This window comes from Rousettus aegyptiacus, unplaced genomic scaffold, assembly GCF_014176215.1.
Source record: "Rousettus aegyptiacus isolate mRouAeg1 unplaced genomic scaffold, mRouAeg1.p scaffold_m13_p_1, whole genome shotgun sequence".
Classification (NCBI taxonomy): Eukaryota; Metazoa; Chordata; class Mammalia; order Chiroptera; family Pteropodidae; genus Rousettus; species Rousettus aegyptiacus.
This window is the reverse complement of record NW_023416284.1, coordinates 169,492,481-169,511,213: the sequence shown is the minus strand read 5'-3', so window position 1 is coordinate 169,511,213 and position 18,733 is coordinate 169,492,481. Positions and strand designations below refer to the sequence as shown.

Genomic DNA, 18,733 nt, shown 5'->3' with positions numbered 1-18,733 from the left:
CAACCTGGATAGGTCTCAATGGCGAGTGAGAGGAGTCATTCTCAAAAGGTCACATGCTGTGTGATTCCACTTGTAGAACATCCTTAAAATGACAACATTATAGAGATGGAAAATAGATGAGTGACTGTCAAGAGGTAGGGATGGTCAAGGAGGGAGGTGGTTGTGATGATACAGGCACAGAGTGAGGGAGATGGTGATGGCATAATTCTGTATCTTGATTGTAGCGGTGGGCCGCACATTTATAAAATGGTATAGAACTATAAACACACATCGTACCGATGCATATTTCTTGGTTTTGATATTGCATTTTAGTTATTTAGTTATTTAAATACCTTGGGGGAAACCGTAAGGGTGCATGGGATCTCTCTGCACTATTTTGCAACTTTGTGAACTGTGTCAAAATAAAAAGCTTTGAAAATATCTAGGGTTTGGCAAATTGTGGCCAGGGGGCCAATGCATGTTTTTGCAAATCAAGTTTTATTGGTGAACAGTCATGCCCGTTTGTTTGTTTATAGAACATATATCACTGTTTTTGCACTACAAAAGCAGAGCTGAGTAGTTGTAACAAAGAACATATGGCCTGCAAAGCCAAAAAGTATTCATTTTGGCCTGTACAGAAAAAGGTCACCAACGAGTAAATGAGAATGTAGCAATTAAAAATGATTTGTGGAAGAATAACATGGAAAATGTTAATGATATGTTATATTTACAAATAAAGACCGGAAGGATAGAGATATAGATATTTATGTATACATATATGCAGTAATCTGAGTGGTATTAAGTGATTACTTTAGTTTCCTGCAATTTCAATTTTTCTACACAGCTTATATATTACTGTTTAAAAAATCAGAAAAGAATAATAACATTAAAAACTTTTTTGATAGAAGATTCTAAAACAATGAGCATCAATTTCGTTATTTCTATCTTTACTCTTTCTAATTGGAATCTTACTTAGTAGATTATTAAAGTAGCTATTACTTTTATATGCTGGTTTATAATCAGACAATTTTAAAATTGAGGAAAGGAAGATGATCTGGAAGTGATCAAGTTTTGTTTAGAATGCTAACACTGAAAAATAAGAATTACAAAGATCTCAGTTCAAAAATTTTATAAGAAGCCTGGAGGGGATTATGACTGTAATGAAATTGGAAAAAATTCTACTTTTGACAAGACATTCTCTCTCTGAGCTGAAAGACTGCTTTGTAAAGACACCTACTAATTCACATTTCCTTATACAGGCATGGTAGAGAAGGAAAAGAAGGATGTTTTCTCATTCCGTTGTCTGCAAGTCAAAGAACCCTTAAGTCTTTTACAACCCAGAACATGCAAACATTAGCAATTTCGACATCTTTTATGGCCATATGGCAAAGGTTGCGGCATACTGACCTCAATTTATTAACTTATCTTAGGAACATGAGTCATGAAACAAGAAAAGGAATTAAGACTAATGAGTTAAGATGGTAGAGAGAACACCCCATTAATTTTTGCTTTCTCCTAAAGCCCCAAAATAGTCCAGTAAAGGGACAAAAGGAATAGAGAACCACAAGGACAGTGAAGGGAAAAGACAATAAAAATAATTGGAATCTGCAATGCTGATGGACATGGTAACCAACTTAGAGGCCTTAAAGTTACATCAAAAGCCACTTCCTAGACTGACAGGGAGAACTGAGACCCCTTCAAGGTCACAAGAACCCCCAGGACAACACATACCTCTGGAACTGGCACAAGAAAAATGATGAGGGGGCAGAGACTGCTAAAATATAGAGGATGGGGTGAAAGTTTTCTAAAAGGAAGATGCCTAGATTGCCTCCCTTGCTCCAGTGGACTTAAGTCCACTCTCCAGAACAGATAGAAGAGGAGGTCTGTGCAGGAGTCAACGCGAGGCGCAGCGGACAGCATGGAGAGGTAGATAGATACACATGCACACGGTCGACTTTCAGCATTTGTGGTAATTATGCTCCCTCTCTGCGAGCACTAAATGAGCAAACACGGACTCATCACTCTTGGGGCCAGGACAGGGTTAGATCCAGTGAGCCTCTGGTCACATTTTTATCAACCTATCAATCTACACCTTATTTTATGTGCTTCTGTTTAAAGACATCTTATTTAAATAAATACTGTTGATTCAACGACACTGATCTACTCATGGCCAACAACGCTGTAACTCACGCCTGAATGAAGCTTTTCTAACGGACATGTTATCTCTGTAAGGCACATCTCAGCCTTCCTGTGCTTAGAAACACTAAATACTTTAGCACTATGCTTGGGGGCCACGTTCAACAGTGAAATCACTGAGACAGTAAAAAAACAAGAAAATATGGCATTAACTAGACTGTGAAAAGGACACCTGTTGACAGGATGAGCTGAAACAAGGAGGCAGAAGCTCGACTTTTTCTACCTTAGCTGGGTAGTTGTCAGGTGACAACTTTTTAACTGCTATGTGAATGTCTATGAATGATCATGAAAGTGCTTTGAGTATTAACTTTAGGGTTAGAAATTTTAGCAAGTAGGCAAATTTGCAAATAGGGATTCCATGATTACTAAGGATTACACATGTGCATGTATATATGTACATACACACACATATATGTATGCATATAATCTAGTGATTAATCACATGAGTAGAGATGTTGAAAGCAGAGAATACCCCCATACCTACCTTCCTCTACTTGGCTCACAGAACTCTGCTTGCTTGCCCTTTACTCCGAAGGCAGAATAAAAACTTCCCTGAGAATATAACTATTCCATGAGGAAACAGATACAGATACTGACATTGGGAAGATTTCCAAACAGCTCACTCAGACCAGCCTACAAGAAAGCTTAAAATTATCAAACATTACTTATTCATTTAGACTTTCCAGTATTTTCTTCCTCCAATCTTAATCATGAACAGACAGACAGGAATTTCCAAAGATCTAAGCAAAGTCTCTAGAATGTAAGCCCAAAACAAACAAAAAAGAAATTTAAAAGAAAACTAAAGCTCTTGGAAATCAAAAGGCTTATAGGAGAAATGAAAAGCTTGATAGGAAAGTTGAGAGATAAAATTAGGGAAATTGCCCACAAAGTAAAATGACATAGAAATGGGAAAGAAACATAAGCAAATTAGAGTACCTGTCTAGAAGGTTCTACTCCAAATAATAGGAATTCAAGAGAGAAGAGGAGAAAACACAAGGAAGAAAATAAAAATAAGTTTTAACAATTTCTATAAGTGAAAGGACATGAGCTTTCTGGTTGAAAGGACCCAGCACAACGGATGAAAACAGATCTATAACAATAAACATCATTGCAAAATATAAGAACACTGGAGACAGAGGATCTACTGACTTAGCTAAAACAACAACAACAACAAACCAGTAACATATAAAGTGTCGAGAATCAGAATGCCTTCAGATTCCACACAGTAAAAAATGGAAATAAATGAGAAAAATCCTTTAAGCTTCTGAGGGAAAATAACCTCCAACCTAGACTGTTTTACCCAAATTATCAATCAAATATGGGAGTAGAATATATTTCCAGACATGCAAGTCTTCACAAAGTTTACATCCTGTATATGCTGTTCTCAAGAACTATTGGAGGATCTGCTCTGCAACTAGGTGGGGAAATAGGTAGAAGGGAATTCCCAAGATAACAGCAGGTTCCAGAACTAGAGTGCTACCAGTGCAGAGTGGAGGTGTGTGATTAATGGCATCTCGAAGGTCGTCATAACCAGTATTCACTGCCTTTGCAATCCGAGGACAGCACATCCTAGTGTATCTGGCTCCCATTCTGTTCTACACTGGGCTTGTTTGACCATGTCTCAATGAAATGCCTGCTCTCCCCTTCATATTCTAAAGTCTAAATCAGCTGAGGACATTAATTTCACTCCATGAGAAGAAGGTTCTGCTCTGATTTTGACTGAGGTGAGCTTAGAAGCAGAAAATATAAAACATGCATACAACCTGTAGGCATATTTCTTCAGGAGATCAAGGATGCTCCAGCTGAGATGACTTACATTCCCTAGGACTCACTCATCACCTGCTCACTGACATCTCCACAGGGGCTATCGTAAACTCTAGAAGCTGATATCAGATTCAGACTATTCAGCTCATTTTCTTACGGATGCCTTCATCAAATTGTAGTAAATATTGCCTTCCTTCATAGTGCTAGATTTATGCTTCTTACTGGTTCAAAACTAAACGAGATACTGTGTTCAGGGGTACCATACATGTGATGGGAGTCTAGACAGTACATAAGAGGTACCCGAAGGAGAAGAGTGAAATGAAATTGAGGATGAATTCACAGGTGACTTCTATGTTCTATTTCATAACTTGAATAGTGGGTGTGTTTGTTCTATTATACATTCTTCTATAAGTTTCACAATGAAAGTTTAAGGCCATTAGAATTTGTACCTTCTCCTGACCTTTAACCGAAACAAACAAGATGAATGAAGCATACTATGTTAACGCACAGGAAGCAGCAACATAAACATATTGATAATGTAACATTAAAGTCACAGTATAGCTAGTGTTCTGTCCTTCACCTGAGGTGATCTGATGACATCACAATAGAGGTATGGATATAATGTACACCAGGTAACATACACAAGTGGTATGTTTCTGATACTTAGACTTGTAAAATAACAGTAGCTCTAAAATATCTCAAAAAGCAATTTTATAGCATTTGTGGACAACGCTTACACAAAATAGGTCCGTGAGATAAAGCAGGCAAATTCATGATTTTGCTCCCTCTACTTGGAATGCTTCAGCCTTTCTTCTTGCTAACATAGTCTAGGTCCCATTGTTCCCTTCAAGTGTAAGCAATACTTTCCTGTCTTTCCCACCTAGCCATTCACTTACGTATTTCTTAGTGATTATCTACCAAATGTCAGGCACTGTTCTAGTGCCAGGGGATAAAGCACTTAAAAATCCCCCGCCCTCAGTTCATTTGTGTGAGAGGAGACTGAAAACAAGATCTCAGGCGCCAATGGGTGCCATGAAGAACATAAAGCCGGGAAGGAGCATAGAGAACGCAGGGGAAGGATGTGTGTGCTACTTTAAAAATGCACAATCGGGGAAAAGTTCACGGGGAAGTGATCATTGACACAACCTTGAGCAAGGTTTAATTGTAGTAAGATCACTTCAGGGGGAACAGCAAGTACCAATAGTCTCATTTCAAGTGGTACTTACCGCAGCGACTTGGCCTTGCCAGTACCATTTTGCTGCACACACCCTGCCTCCTCAGATGATGCAGTCCTGAAGGCAAAACACCCCCTTATCGCTTTGCACTCCTGACATTTAGCACGGAGCTTAAGTTCCCAGTCGTTGTTTATAGATGATTCAAATCATCAATATTCCAAAATTTCATAATTAAAAATTTTGTGTAAGAATTTGTTCTCGAAAATAAAATTAAGACATTTAAATATGGAGGAGAATCAACCTAAACTCCAATGTGCTTCACCAAGACTTGTGGTTTATCATCACGTTCTCTTAACTGCAAAGTATGTAATGTACTGATTTAAGCCCTTCGGGGGAAGGTGCAGTAAAATTAGCAGCTCATAAGATGGTATTTGAATAGCACTGAGTCTAAGTAACATTCCACATCCATAAGTTTCTTGCTGGTTTTGAGGACCTCTGATTGAGATAGCTACCAAAATAAATGGGCAATCCTTTTAGGATTTAACCTATTCCCAATAATACCATAAACCATCATCTGGCCCTCTGCTTCCACGGGCTGGCATTTAAATACACACTTTCCAGAATTCTACTTCTGTGATGACAAGGTCTTCAGCCCAGTTTTTTTGTATCAATCAATGTTGGTAGAGTCCCTAATACTATTGTTTCTCATAGCTCTTTTAGAACTCCTACAGTATTAAGAGATTTAGAATCAATAACATATAGAACACGGTAACACCAGCTGTGGAAAAACCAGAATCAAATCAATTAGATGAAGACACTTCCTAATAACTTAGATATCAAATGCAGCTCACCTGCTAAAAATGGCTCTGCCCTAGCCATTCTGTTCCCAACTCGGACCAACGGTGTCCAGGTATCTTTTCCAGAAGAGTCCAGATAACACGTCAGTCATGGACACATGAACAAGGGTCACTAACAACTTGTCTGTTGCAAGGAAGTCACAACTTACCAAATAATTAACAATTGTGATGGTGTCATTGCTTTAGCCTTGAAAAAGCTTAAAGATGTTTTAAAAAAACAAACTCATCAGAAAAGCAGGGAGTTTTCAACTATGTATTTTAGTCAAGTATAAATGGTTCCAAACATTAAATAATGTTGAAAAGACAAACTTTCTAGTTTAAACTGAAGCAAATAGTTCTGATTTTGAGCCAGGCACTGAAGCCAAGGAAATTTTCTTGATTATTTCTTCTTCTGTTTCCTGTCTTCACTGTTCCTAAATTCCAAAATCAAGTCATCCAGTAATTGAGTCCCAAAAACCTTAATATTCAGTTTTACCATCTTTTTGAAATAGCCCTTTGCATACAGCAAAGGAAAACAGCTTCCTATAAGTGGAATCTTCTCAGAAACACTCTTCTTACTGTTCAGCAGTTCAAAATTGAGTTTAACTGGGCCACTTTCCTACATATAGCAAATTAAGCCCCTTCTGAATAGAACTGAAGAGGTTTCAAAGAAATATTTGAGAACATCTGCAAAAGACAACTGGGACAACCATACAAATAACACAATTCCATTTAAGTTATGAAGATATTTTCCTTTAATTCATCCAAACATTTCACATTCATGAAGTCATTTATTTCAGGGCAAATGTAAGCTTATCATATTCAATTTAAAAATGTTACAATATTTACAAACTTGCTGGTATAAACACAAATATCGTACTGTTTCCTTTCCAGTACCTGCCAGCAAAAATGGCAGGTCAGTGTTGTCCCTCTGAAGATCCTCGTTCATTCCTGAACATAACGAGGAGCCCCGGAGGGGACTGTGCCTTACCCTCAGAGCTCTACTGTCATAGCTTTAGCCCCTCGACGTTCTTCTTCAGGTTCAGCAGCTCCTTTTCCTGCCTTCTTTTCTCCAGTTTAAAGGCTAACTGGTTAGCTTTCTTCTCTGCTCTCCGTTCCTGCACAGGAATATGTTCACGTTATTCAAATCCTCAACCTGATGCAGACTGATTTCACTAGAGAAAACCCCCGGGACCTCCCTGCCCGCCACTCTTTGCAAATCCCACGTCTGGGAAGAGTACTTCACCTTGCGCTCTTCTTTTACAGCTTGCTTTCTTGCTCTTTTTTCGTCTTTGCTTTCATTTTTAGAGCGTGGCTGGGTTGACACCTCAGGGAGATCACTGTTGTGAAACTTCTGCATTCGTTCAACTTGCTTTGCTGTAAGCCCTTTCTTAGGCAACACATTGAGAGGTATTCCTGTTTTAGAAGATATTCGGATTTGTTTGGGCTAAAAGAAAGACAAAATGGCATTAGAGTTATTTCCCATTTCTCTTAGGACACATGTGTTGCTTTTCCTAACGGTGTTGGTGGCCAGCAGAGATAAAGTCACTGTGGGAAAATAATTTGTACACTTTTAATGCCTGCACTGCATATTTCAAATGGCTCAGGACATTAGAACTTACCTTTGGTTGATACTTGATAAGCTGCGGATGGTTATATAAATTTGAGTATGTACCTAAAAAAAAATAAATCACGTATCAATAAATACACTTTCAGCTCAGCAAATATTACTGAGTTCCTATTATATGCCATTTTGGTGTTTTCATAGTTCAAAATAACACTGAAGTCTCATAAATGTTTTTATACCATTTAAAATGCAGGAATATTTCTCTCTCCAAGTTATTTTCACAGCAATGTACTCTTTCAAAAAGTTGATGTGCTTAATACTTTGAAATTACTGTCACAACTTTTTGCAGCGAAGTGGACACTAAAATACTTACTACAAATAGATTCACAATCCCATTTCTCTTTGACCTCTTCGAGAACTATAGAAACAATCTCTTCTTCCTCAGACCCATCAAGTTCATTCGTTGGCAGGTCCTGATCCTCGAAGGGTTCGAGAGTATTCAGTTTTACACAACTTTTGGGTGGGTTTTCACAAAAGAAGATAGAAGAGGGGAAAAAAAGAGCACCACCCATTATTATACTCAAACCGCACTTAAACTATGGAAACAATAACATTTTTAAAAATCCACATACTCATGTGCCCCGTCTGTCACTTCCTGTCAAAATTAGCTCTATCTAGCTCAGCCTCTCCCTCCTAGCAGGTTTTGGACATTCATTCTGCTGACAGGAAGGAAAAATCTATCTGTGTCTTTGCAAGGATATAACACATTAAACAAAATAGCAGCTTTCCTAAAACATAATCTTTTTTAAAGCCTCAAAAAGCATTAGCCCATCTGTCTCTCCAACGTATTCAAATAACTCAAAGTATGGAACTCTTATCCTGCTGTAGGATCTGCATATGATAGTGATCACAGAACACAGACCTTTCTAGCAGATGTAAACACCTCATTAGTTTCTCTCAGAAAAACCATGTTAATGTGGGTGTTGATTCACCAAATATTTGGCTAGAAAGTTATGCTAATCCAGCTGGAGAGACAAACTCTTATCTTTCTATAAGCCATCAATATCTATTTCTCAGAACGCCTGGCATTTCAGGAAGATTAAGAGTATACATTTACAAAGTTAGAATAATTCTTCGGCCAGAAGCTCATTCTCATTCTCGAGTGGAATGTGACCTTGTACTTCCCCCTCTAACCCTCAGTTATTCCACCGTGACGCTTAGGACAAAGTTGTAGAGAAAGGGGTTCTCAGTACATTCCCACCCACTGTCATATGCAGCTGCAGAACTCTTCATGCCAAAATGTGAGCCAAAGGTTATGGAAAATGTACCATTTTCTTAATATGGATTCTGACTGGGTGATTTTCAGTTAACTTGTACAATTACAGACTTTATTTGAAACTGAAAAAAGAAAGGTAAGCCAGGAAAATCCACCATACTTCTCTGCCTTCTCCTTATAGTAGTCATTCAAAACTTCCTCTAAGCGACTGCTGTCTACTTGAATGGAACCTTCCAATTCGGCGTTGTCCAAAGCTCCAATTTCATCATCATCATATTGTTCATAAAACTTAAATATAAAAAGGTACCATGAAAATGAATGTATTCATGGAGACTACAGCACTTAAATGTTATTTTTACATTAATTTTATTCCTACACAATATAAGCACTATGAGATCACATCCACCATTAAAATATTAGCAGGGATTCGGCACCATTAACAACATGATATGAAAGATATTCTACCCAGCACTTTAAGATTTACATGTAGACTGAAAATAGCTGCCTTTTAATATGAAAATAAAAGGCAGTTATTCTATTCAGCTTGGAGAGCAAAATGCTAGGCAGAAATCTTCACCTCAATATTTTACAGATACTTTAAAATTAACTGATTATGCAAACTAATGTACAAATTTCATTTTTGTTTAGATGATAATGTTTCTTGTATTATTCAAATGCTGTTCACACTGTCAGGCTTTGTAAAAGAGTAAGTAGGGGGTGATGTGACTCCTGAAATGAGGTTATTTGTAGTAACAGTTTGCCTATTTCTTTGCGAGAAGATGGAAATTAGTTAAAAGGCAGCAAAGTTAGCACCTTTATCTTAAGATTCATCTTGAAGGAAGCCATTCATTCATTCCTTCTTCAATCATTTACTGAACAGTTCAAAGTTCAAATTCCTGCCACATGTCAGATACCACGTTAGGCCTTGGGATATATCAGTGAGCAAAACACACAAATAAAACAGAAAGAAATGGAATTTTGTTTATGCGCAAGCCACTGCTTGAGGAAACTAGCATAATCTTAGGGACTGTGACTGGAGATGTTTGGAATCAAAATGTCAGCATTCTAAGAGGGAAGTCATGAGGTTTGATAAGCCATATTGTGACCTATTTGCATTCTTCCCAGAATTAAAATTAGGGTGGTTTCGTGTTCTGTTTTAATAAAAGTTATGGGCTATTTCCAATGCTGAAAGTTTTGGCTTTGGATTCCAATGTCATATAAAATTTACTAGGAACTAGTATTCAAAGACCCTTAATTGGTGACCTTACCTTCTCAAATCTCTCATCATGTAGGGTCAGCTGTGCATTTCTCCTCATGACTGAGGACGTCATAGAATACTCAGTAAAGCGGCTTTTTGTTTCCTCTTCCCAGAACAAGTGATTTTCTAGAGCCCCAAGAGGTTTTCCAGGAGCACACACATCCTCGTCTGATAACGAGCTTGCAGAGTCACAGTGATCATCGCTACCTCTTTCTTTCTCATCATCCACATCTTCCCACTCACTGCCATCTTCAGCTTCATATTTCCTAAGGTCAGAGTCATAAAGTAACTGTCAAAACAACTTGAAAAACAACAGAACCGAATGACTTTACACAAGTGAAATTCGAGGGTATTTCAGGGAGGGTTCCTGTTTGGGCAGGAACAGCTGTGCTGCCTGACCAGTCTGGTATGGCTGGGAAAGTAATGAACCAGCAATCGGGCAACTTGGACTTTAGCCCCACCTACCGACGGTTTGTAAAGACCTCAAGTCTCACATTTTTTTGCTCTAAAATAGAGAAGTCTCAGGCTAAATGCTCTCGAAGGACTCTTTTAGCGGTAACATTCTGTGGTTACTATCTTATTAAAGAAGCAACGGTCAGGTCATCCACTTCAAAACAAACTACATATACCGTATATCCATTCCTGCTTCTTCTTCTGTTGGCTTATTGGCCTGAAGAATAAAATCATCTTCAAGCAGATTATCTGGATTATCAAAGTCGAAATCATCATCAAGAGCTGCTACAATGTCAGGATCAAAATCCAGCCGAGGTCCTAGAAGGAAAACAAAAATTGAGTAATAATTCCCAAGAAAGGATCAGCATTCCTTCACTTAACTAACAGTACCTATTATGTCCCAGATTCTATGTACAGAGCATAAAAGAATTACTAAAAAAGTTCAGTTTAATGAGAAAAACAGAGATGGATGACCGCAAGAACAAAAAAGGGGAAAAAAATCCCTCCAGTTTCAATATCCACTGGTAAAAACCCTTCCATTATAGATCTATAATATTAAACTGTGTCTATTTAGCAAAATTCGAAGCTTTAACCTGCAGGAAGAAATTGGGCTTTAAATTCACCTGTTAGAAATAGCTCTCACCTATTAGAAGAAACTCAAGTATTTGTTGCCTAGTAAACCTTGTCTTTTCAGGCTATGAGATTTTGGTAGATCCCAACCTGTTTCTTCAACTATATTCTTCTATATATAAAAATACTACAGTCTAAGAAAAAAGTTTCAGGTTCAAACCTTACAACATGGTCACTACTTGATTTCCCAGCCTCATTTCGTAGTGACCTTTACCCTTCATTCCAGGCATGCTAAAAATGTGTGCAGTTTCCTGCACTTATGTTCTCCTGCTTTTGCATACAGTTTCTGTTGCGTACAGTTTCTGTCTAATATATCCTCTCCTCCCCACACCATCCTCCTTCATCCATCTGCTTAACTTCGACCTAAGAAATTAACCTAGATATGATTTCCTCTAGGATGCCTCGTCCAACTCCCCATGGCTGGCTTCATGCCTTACCATTTATTCATTTGTACTGTAACCATAATTTCCCATTTATTGTCTATCTTTCCCAACTGATGATAAATTCCTTGAGGTCAAGGCTTATACTTTATTCTCTTTTAACTCAAGAGTCTGTCACATAGTGGCAACTCAAAAATGTGTAGATTGAATAAATGAATGCTACATGGCAAGTGCTACTTAATAAATCAATAATTTTGTTAAAGTGTTATTCGATAATTTAGGAGAAAATATCAAAGACCATTTCTGCAGACTTCTGTATTTGTTCTAAAATACAGTGTTGGTTCTGTAAAAAGGTTAACTTTTCAGTGTATCTGAAATAGATGATAAAATGAGACTTCTATAAAATACTTCCATATTCTTGGGAGGACTTATAAAAGCTAACATAGTAAGCATTTTCTAGATTATACCATATGTATGTAAGGCTAATATGGTATCACCATTTCCTTTTAAAGAGGTTAGGTCAAGGTTAAAATTTCCCTACCAAATCACCAAAAATTAATTTGTCCACTTTCCTCTCCAAATAGGAACTTCAAAGACTGAGATTTTGATATCAATAAAAGAATGCCAATCAATCACACTCATCCCTCTCTAATGACCTTTAATCTGAATTTGGACACATCTCCATTGTTTCAACATTTTATCAGGAACAAAAAGCTGTCTCATTACTACCTGTTTATTTTTGGAAAATGCAGCTCTATCCACTTGAAAGAGTAAAGAAATCAAACACACCTGAAACAGGAGCTGCTTTATTTAATAATCCAACATCTTCCTCAAACTCTGATGCAAACACCGATGAAGGCAACTTAATTCCAGTGGTCTTGAAAAAGAAGTTACACAGTGGTTAGGTTTATTTAGCAATACTTCTCAACTGCTATACTGGGTTGAAAAGTGTCCCCCCAAAATTCACATCCATTGGAAGGTAAGAATGTGACCTTATATTTGGAAATAGGATCCATGCAGAGATTAGTTAAGATGAGGTGACACTGGATTGTGGTGGACCCTAATCCAGTGACTGGTTATATCTAAGAAGGCCACATGAACACCTGAAGACACAAAGGAGAATGCCATATGAAAACGGAGAAGCCTGGAGCGATGCACCTACAAGCCCAAGAGCACTAAGGACTGCCAGCAACCACCAGAAGCTAAGACACAGGCGCGGCACAGATCCTTCCTGAGCCCCCCAAATGGAACCAACCAACCCTGCCAAAAGCGTAAATTCAGACTTGTCTCCAGAATTGTGAGAATGGATTTCTGTTCTCGTAAGCCACCCAGTGGTGATTTGTGGTCATTTGTTATGGCCGCCCTACGAAACTAGCACACCGACATTCTGCATTCTTTCTCATTTGCTGCATACTTTAAATGTATGTATTTCATCATTATCTCAAGAGCAACTTCCCTGTAATAGTTCACAAAGCTTTCTCAGTATATTATTCCATTTAATCCTCACAACCCCTTGAAAAATCAGCATGTTTCAGTGAAACAAAAGCTAAGAAAAGTTAAATAGCCTGAAACTGGTTAAGTGAGGTCCTGGGATTCAAATCCAGGTCTTTAACTCCACTCCCATCAAGTTTCGAAAACAAATTTTTTTCCTCTTAGACAGAGATAATGTCCAAATCTCTGTAATGGCCTTTCTCTGAATCAGCTGTCGTAAATCCTAGGGTGGTCACAAATCATTTCTTTCCATCTCTGTATCCCTTTGAACTCCCTGGTAAACAGTGATTTCGTATCAGTCTTTGGGGCACCATCGACCTTATGGTTAATCAAGACACAGATTACTGTAGGCACTGCTTAGATAGTCTACACCTAATCCTACTTTCATATCTCTGGCAGCCTAAACGCTTTTAATGCTTTATAACGTGACCTCCCTGAACTTATGTTTTCATTACTTTTCAAGGCTCTGTAAAATTGAGACTTACTCTATATATCCAAATTTCTTACCGTTACTCAGTAACAGGACCTCCATGTAAATCAAGTCCAGTTCCTCACATCATAGAATAATTCAAAATTTATGGAGCACACGTGTGCCTGATGCTATGATTCACAATACCTCCTCATGTCCCTTCTTTCTGACTGGAATTTTCCTTCCTCTCGCGACAGCACCCACCCATTACTAGCCAGCTCAGTTCCTCCCGCCTCCACAGCCTGCTTGGCATGCACTTCTTGACTGCTGTCCTAAAACCTCCCATTGCGTGAACTCCCATTATTCTTTACACCACTAGATCTGCTTCAGTTTGTGCTGGCACCTTATTTCTTGACTGGTCCTTATGCTTTAGTTTCATCTTTTCAACCGGATAGTTAATAACGTGAGGGTCACCGCTACATGTCATCTGCGTCCGTGTACCTCACCACCCACTCCTCGTCCTCAGCTGAGTAGGTGTGAAGCTGGGATGTACAGTGTCACTGGCTCAGAGCGAGCTGAGCTGGAAGCCTCAGGAGAGCATGTGTAAAGGCTATGTGTAGTGGTGTATGCTGAGCGAGCTGTGATGGCTTCCAAAATGAGTTTCTTGATGGCATAAACACGGGCAAAGATCTGGTGTTCTGCTGTAGAGTCCTTTTTTAAAAACAGGTTTACTAGATATAATTCGCATACGATTCACCCATTTAAAGTGCGCAACTGAATAATCTTTTGGTATATTACATTATTAATTTTTTTAATTATGGTAAATGTTTTTTTTTTTTTTTAAAGATACTCTTTCTGATTATTAATCCTTGAGATTTAAGAGTTAAAAAAAGGGAAGATCAACTTGTTTTTAGGGAATTTACATTTGGAGATTCTTTTCAAATCCTGGGAAAGTGTCAGAGAATCATATACACAATCAGTGTTTAGATAATGATTACAATTTTAAACAAGAGGTGTGTAATTTTCACTGGTTGCGGTAGTTCCTAAACATACTGAGTTTGCCTAGTTGCTTTCTACCATGACAGCACCTGTTTTCTGTCATGTGAAAATCAGGGGCTACTCAAGCAGCACTAAGGCATTTCTGTACTGCCTTTCTGCACTGCCTTCCTTTCTATTTTTAGGGCTTATTCAACGTTTCTGGTTTATTTAATTTTGGTTTGTTACAAACAACTTAAAGGTTAAAAAAACACAGGACTCATCTACATTTTTGCATCATGCTGCAGAAAACCAGGAACGATTTTGTCTCTAAACATAATTCACTCATCTTGTAAACATCACCGAAGTGTCCATTTAAAAGCCTTATTCTGTCAAAAAGCCAATTAAGTGATTACTTTCACACAAAATGAATTAAGGAAAGAAAGTTAATCTAGTTCTGGTCAATACCATTCAGTCAGAAGAATGTCAGAACTTTATTAAAACTTTTCTCTGTATGGTAAAAGAAGTTGAGTCACTACTAGACCCCCTTCTCCTCCCTCAGTAAGTCCTAGAAGGAAGTGAGTCAATAAGATTAAGTACCCTACCACTAACATAACAGCAGCTTTGGGGAAGAAGGAGCAGGTAAGTGGATTTAGAGATGTGGTAGTGGGGTGTGTGGCCTTACGGGGAGGTATGATCTAGTGAGTAAATGAACAGCTGTAGCTTTCACCTGTTTCTTTAAGATGATACCCTGAAATCCAACCCTTCTAACTCTCCTTAAGCAACAAACTACAGACTGGAAGATCACATTTTCCCAGAGGAAGAAAAGGCCTAGACCATGAGAGGACTGGAGAATGGGAGGAAGGGGAAATTGGTGGCCTTTTTATCTCTTCCTTTTTGTTGAGAAACACAATAAATGTCTTTTTTTTTTTTTTTTTTTTAAGTGCCCGGTGATATAAAAGTTTCACAGATAAATTTACTCTATACCAATATTAAATAAAAAACAGGATAACAAAGGCAGGCGACACAGGCACCCTTCACACAAATGGGAAACAAACTGGTAGCACGAACTTCACATAGGTATGTGCTCTCTTTTGTACTTAAAAGATAAAGAATTAAAGTGGACTGCATTTCTGTTGAGGATATAGAAACAGAAATTTCGTTCTAATCTGTTACTTTTATTCTTATGGTTAGCCTGCAGCTTTTATAAGTGTTAAAGATCTGAGCATTCCACAGAAGTTATGGTCTATTTTAGAACAGAGTTGAAAAGCCTGAAACAGTTGTTTACATATAGAACGTCAGCTGCTTTTCTTCTGCTGAAAAGTGCTGTCTGACATGACCATGTCTATGAAAAGTTCTAACACTGTCAAAGGCTGTTACTTTGGACAACTGCCACCAGAGAACAGGCGGCCTACTCTCTCCTGACTGTACACGTGTGTGCACACACATACAACTTTAAGTGAGAGCATGGCCTATATTTGTGTTCCTCAGATTGACACCATTTCTTAACCAAACAGTTATATTGATTTTAAAATGGTGCTTTTTTCACTATTACACTTTAATGGTTTAAGAGTCTTACTGAAATTACTGAAGTCTCTTCGTTTTCTTCTCCCCTGTTGGGCACGCGAAGGGTACTCGTGGGAATAAGCTCCGAGGGCCCAGAAGGTTCCTTCAGGTGCTGCAGGTAGTCGTAGTCATCATCAAAGAAAACCCCATACTTCCTCTGTTCTGCTCGTCTTTCTTCATCGTTTACCTAGGATAACACGATGGAATTAGTACCCCTTCCAAGGATAAGGCACAGGAACCTTCAGTGAGTGCAGCTTTCAGAACAGGAGGCAGATGGCACATGGACACTGTGGCGGGGAGGAATTCTTGACAAACTCAGGAAACAGCTTCTAAACCATGTGCCACAAAATTAAAATGGAATAAAAACAATTCCTCCTTCCACTAGACATTTCTGTGCAACAGTTGTTCAAGTCAAGAAACACACACTACGCAAACACGCATGCATGTGCTCAATTTGTCTGGTTATGTACTTGGAGAGTTAGAAAAAAAAAACTAGGGAGCCTTGAAAAGTTAAGTACAATTTCCTGTTTTATATACAAAGAAGCTTCTCAGTGCACAATACAAAATTGGTTTTACTGAAAAGCTAAATAGGGTCAATGTTCCCCAACACTTCCTTTCACGTTACTCATACTTAACGAGGATGCTCTGATCATTACCATATCAACCTTTTAAAGGCTCCCTGGCATTTTCTAAAACCACTTCACGAGTTCTGATGGTTTATATTTCATGAGATGAGTGACCAGGAGGCAAAATGCAAGTTGTGGTTATGAAAAGAAAGGATTTTAGGGAAAGCGAGACTGAGCATTGGCTGTGCCCTAAGTTAACACCATGCAGTACTGTAGCTGATAGTTTGTAAATATTTACCATTACTCTATAAGATTTACTCATTTAAACATCTCGAATGCTTTATCCTCCCAATCAAAATAAATATGCATGATGTAAAAATCAGCACATTTCTTGAAAATTAAGTCACAGATTGCAGTTTCTCAGAAGATTGGTTATCTGAGAATAGCAGCTAGGTAATATAATTCATTAAAACTACCAACAGTCCACCTGCAAACTTACTGGCTAAAGAACAAGACCTACTTTCTGTGTAGGCAACAGAACCCTCTGGGGTGCAGTCTCGTCTGCTGCTAAAGGATCTCGTTGGCTCCGATGGACCAGGTGAAAAGACACAGCTTTCTTCTTTTCTATAAAGGGCTTTTTCTTCCTGTGAGGCTTCAAAGGACAGAACCAAAACAAGTTATTAAAAGAGAACAAACGAACAAATAAAAACAGTGTATAGTATCACAGTCCACGTAGGCATCTTTAATAAGTTATGTAAAGGATCCACAGATTTTTGAAGCCTGCACTTCAAGGAAAGGCAATATCAACTATGTACTATAAAATCTAAACTTATCCTCCACCAATAAACATTTGTTGGAACCTACTCTGAAGGCACACCTTGTTATGGGTGCTGGGAATACAGCTATGGGAAAGTCAGACAAGTCCTTATTCTTCTCAAGCAAATCAAGAAAAATGATTTCATGTAAAGTGAAACAAAACGCGGCGATGTGCAAATGACTTGAAGTTACTTTAGACTGGGTGCCCAGAGGTCTCTGACAGGTTGAGGCAGAATGACAAGGAGCCTGCCACCAGAAAATCTGGAGAGGACAGTGACAAGCAGGGTACACATATCAACTATCATATGAAACCATGACACAACAGCTAAAGTTTAGTAAGATTCATCATCCCTTTCTATATTTTCATTTCGCTATCCAACCTTGATTTTCTACACTGAGAAAGTGTCATCCCAGTTGAGTAAGCTGTCACAGTTTGGGGCCAACCTTCAACTTTCTCATAAATCCCCTAACCCACAGCAAACAGATGGGCAGACACTCGCCACTGAAAGGTGGGGTAAAACCACAACTCCTCCATCCCGACCCCATGAAGTACACGTTGGGCCTGGGTCACAGGTTTTGAGGCCCCCTCAGGATAAAAGGGAGGCCATTCGCTTCTGTCCACTCCCTAGGGAGACACCTGGTGTGGGAAACCCACTCTAAACTGCAAAGTAAGCCCAGGGTGGTGAGGGTGACCCACACAGGGGCACTGCGCTGGCAGTCTCCAACCATTCTGGCACCAGGAACCGGTGCTCCTATGAGAATCTAATGCCTAATAAGCTGAGGTGGAGCTGAGGCAGTGATGCTAGCTAGTACTGGGGAGCGCTGCAAATACAGATGAAGCTTCCCTCCTACACCCAGGGTCCTAACAGGCCAGGGACCAGTACCCCGTGTGGTGGTGTGTGTGTGGGGGGGGAGGGAGGGGAGATAGAGGGAGGGTGTGTTTGGGGACCCTCGCAGTAAGCCACCTTCCCACACCTTCGGACCAGCCCTCCCAGTCCCTGGCCCGCCCGGCCACTGGCATTAAAGGAACCAGGCCAGCCTCGCCAAACCGTGAGCCCCGCCCCCGGGACAATGAGACTTGCTCACCATGTTGCAGCCGCGTGTCGCTCACCCCAAAAAAGGGCGGGGACTACACTCTCCGAGTCCCGGGGTGGGTGACACGCTACGTCTGGGGCTCCCGGCAAGGGATAGTTCGCACCGGCGTCTTTAGGCCTAACCACACGTGCAAACCGGGTACCGGAAGGGAAACCAGGCAGCCGGCCGTGGAAATGGACCAATCGCCGGGGAGCTGAAGGCTCGCGGCCGGTAGTTACGCAGAGCTCACTCCCTAGCAACGATCGCGAGAAGCTCTTGGGAGGCGGGGCTCTGCCCACCCCTCCGGGGGCGGGGCTTTTCC

General features: G+C 39.5%; 2 protein-coding genes across 2 annotated transcripts in view; both read right to left on the bottom strand.

Annotated features, from left to right (window-relative positions):
* The window catches only part of ZC2HC1B (zinc finger C2HC-type containing 1B), a 34,734-nt gene extending 27,835 nt beyond the window's left edge, over positions 1-6,899 (bottom strand). Inside the window, exon 1 of the mRNA XM_036239288.1 lies at positions 6,848-6,899. Coding sequence (XP_036095181.1) covers positions 6,848-6,899 — 52 coding nt within the window. The remainder of the gene's footprint in view (positions 1-6,847) is intronic.
* LTV1 (LTV1 ribosome biogenesis factor) lies at positions 6,682-18,607 on the bottom strand. The gene is made up of 11 exons (XM_016119552.2): positions 18,424-18,607; positions 17,042-17,173; positions 15,969-16,142; positions 12,304-12,391; positions 10,681-10,822; positions 10,062-10,317; positions 8,954-9,081; positions 7,891-8,030; positions 7,573-7,625; positions 7,197-7,397; positions 6,682-7,068 (listed from the first exon to the last, which is right to left on the bottom strand). The coding sequence occupies exons 1-11, from the start codon at positions 18,424-18,426 to the stop codon at positions 6,958-6,960; spliced, it is 1,428 nt and encodes a 475-aa protein (XP_015975038.1). The 5' UTR covers positions 18,427-18,607; the 3' UTR covers positions 6,682-6,957.
* Between the last annotated feature and the right edge of the window lie 126 nt (positions 18,608-18,733).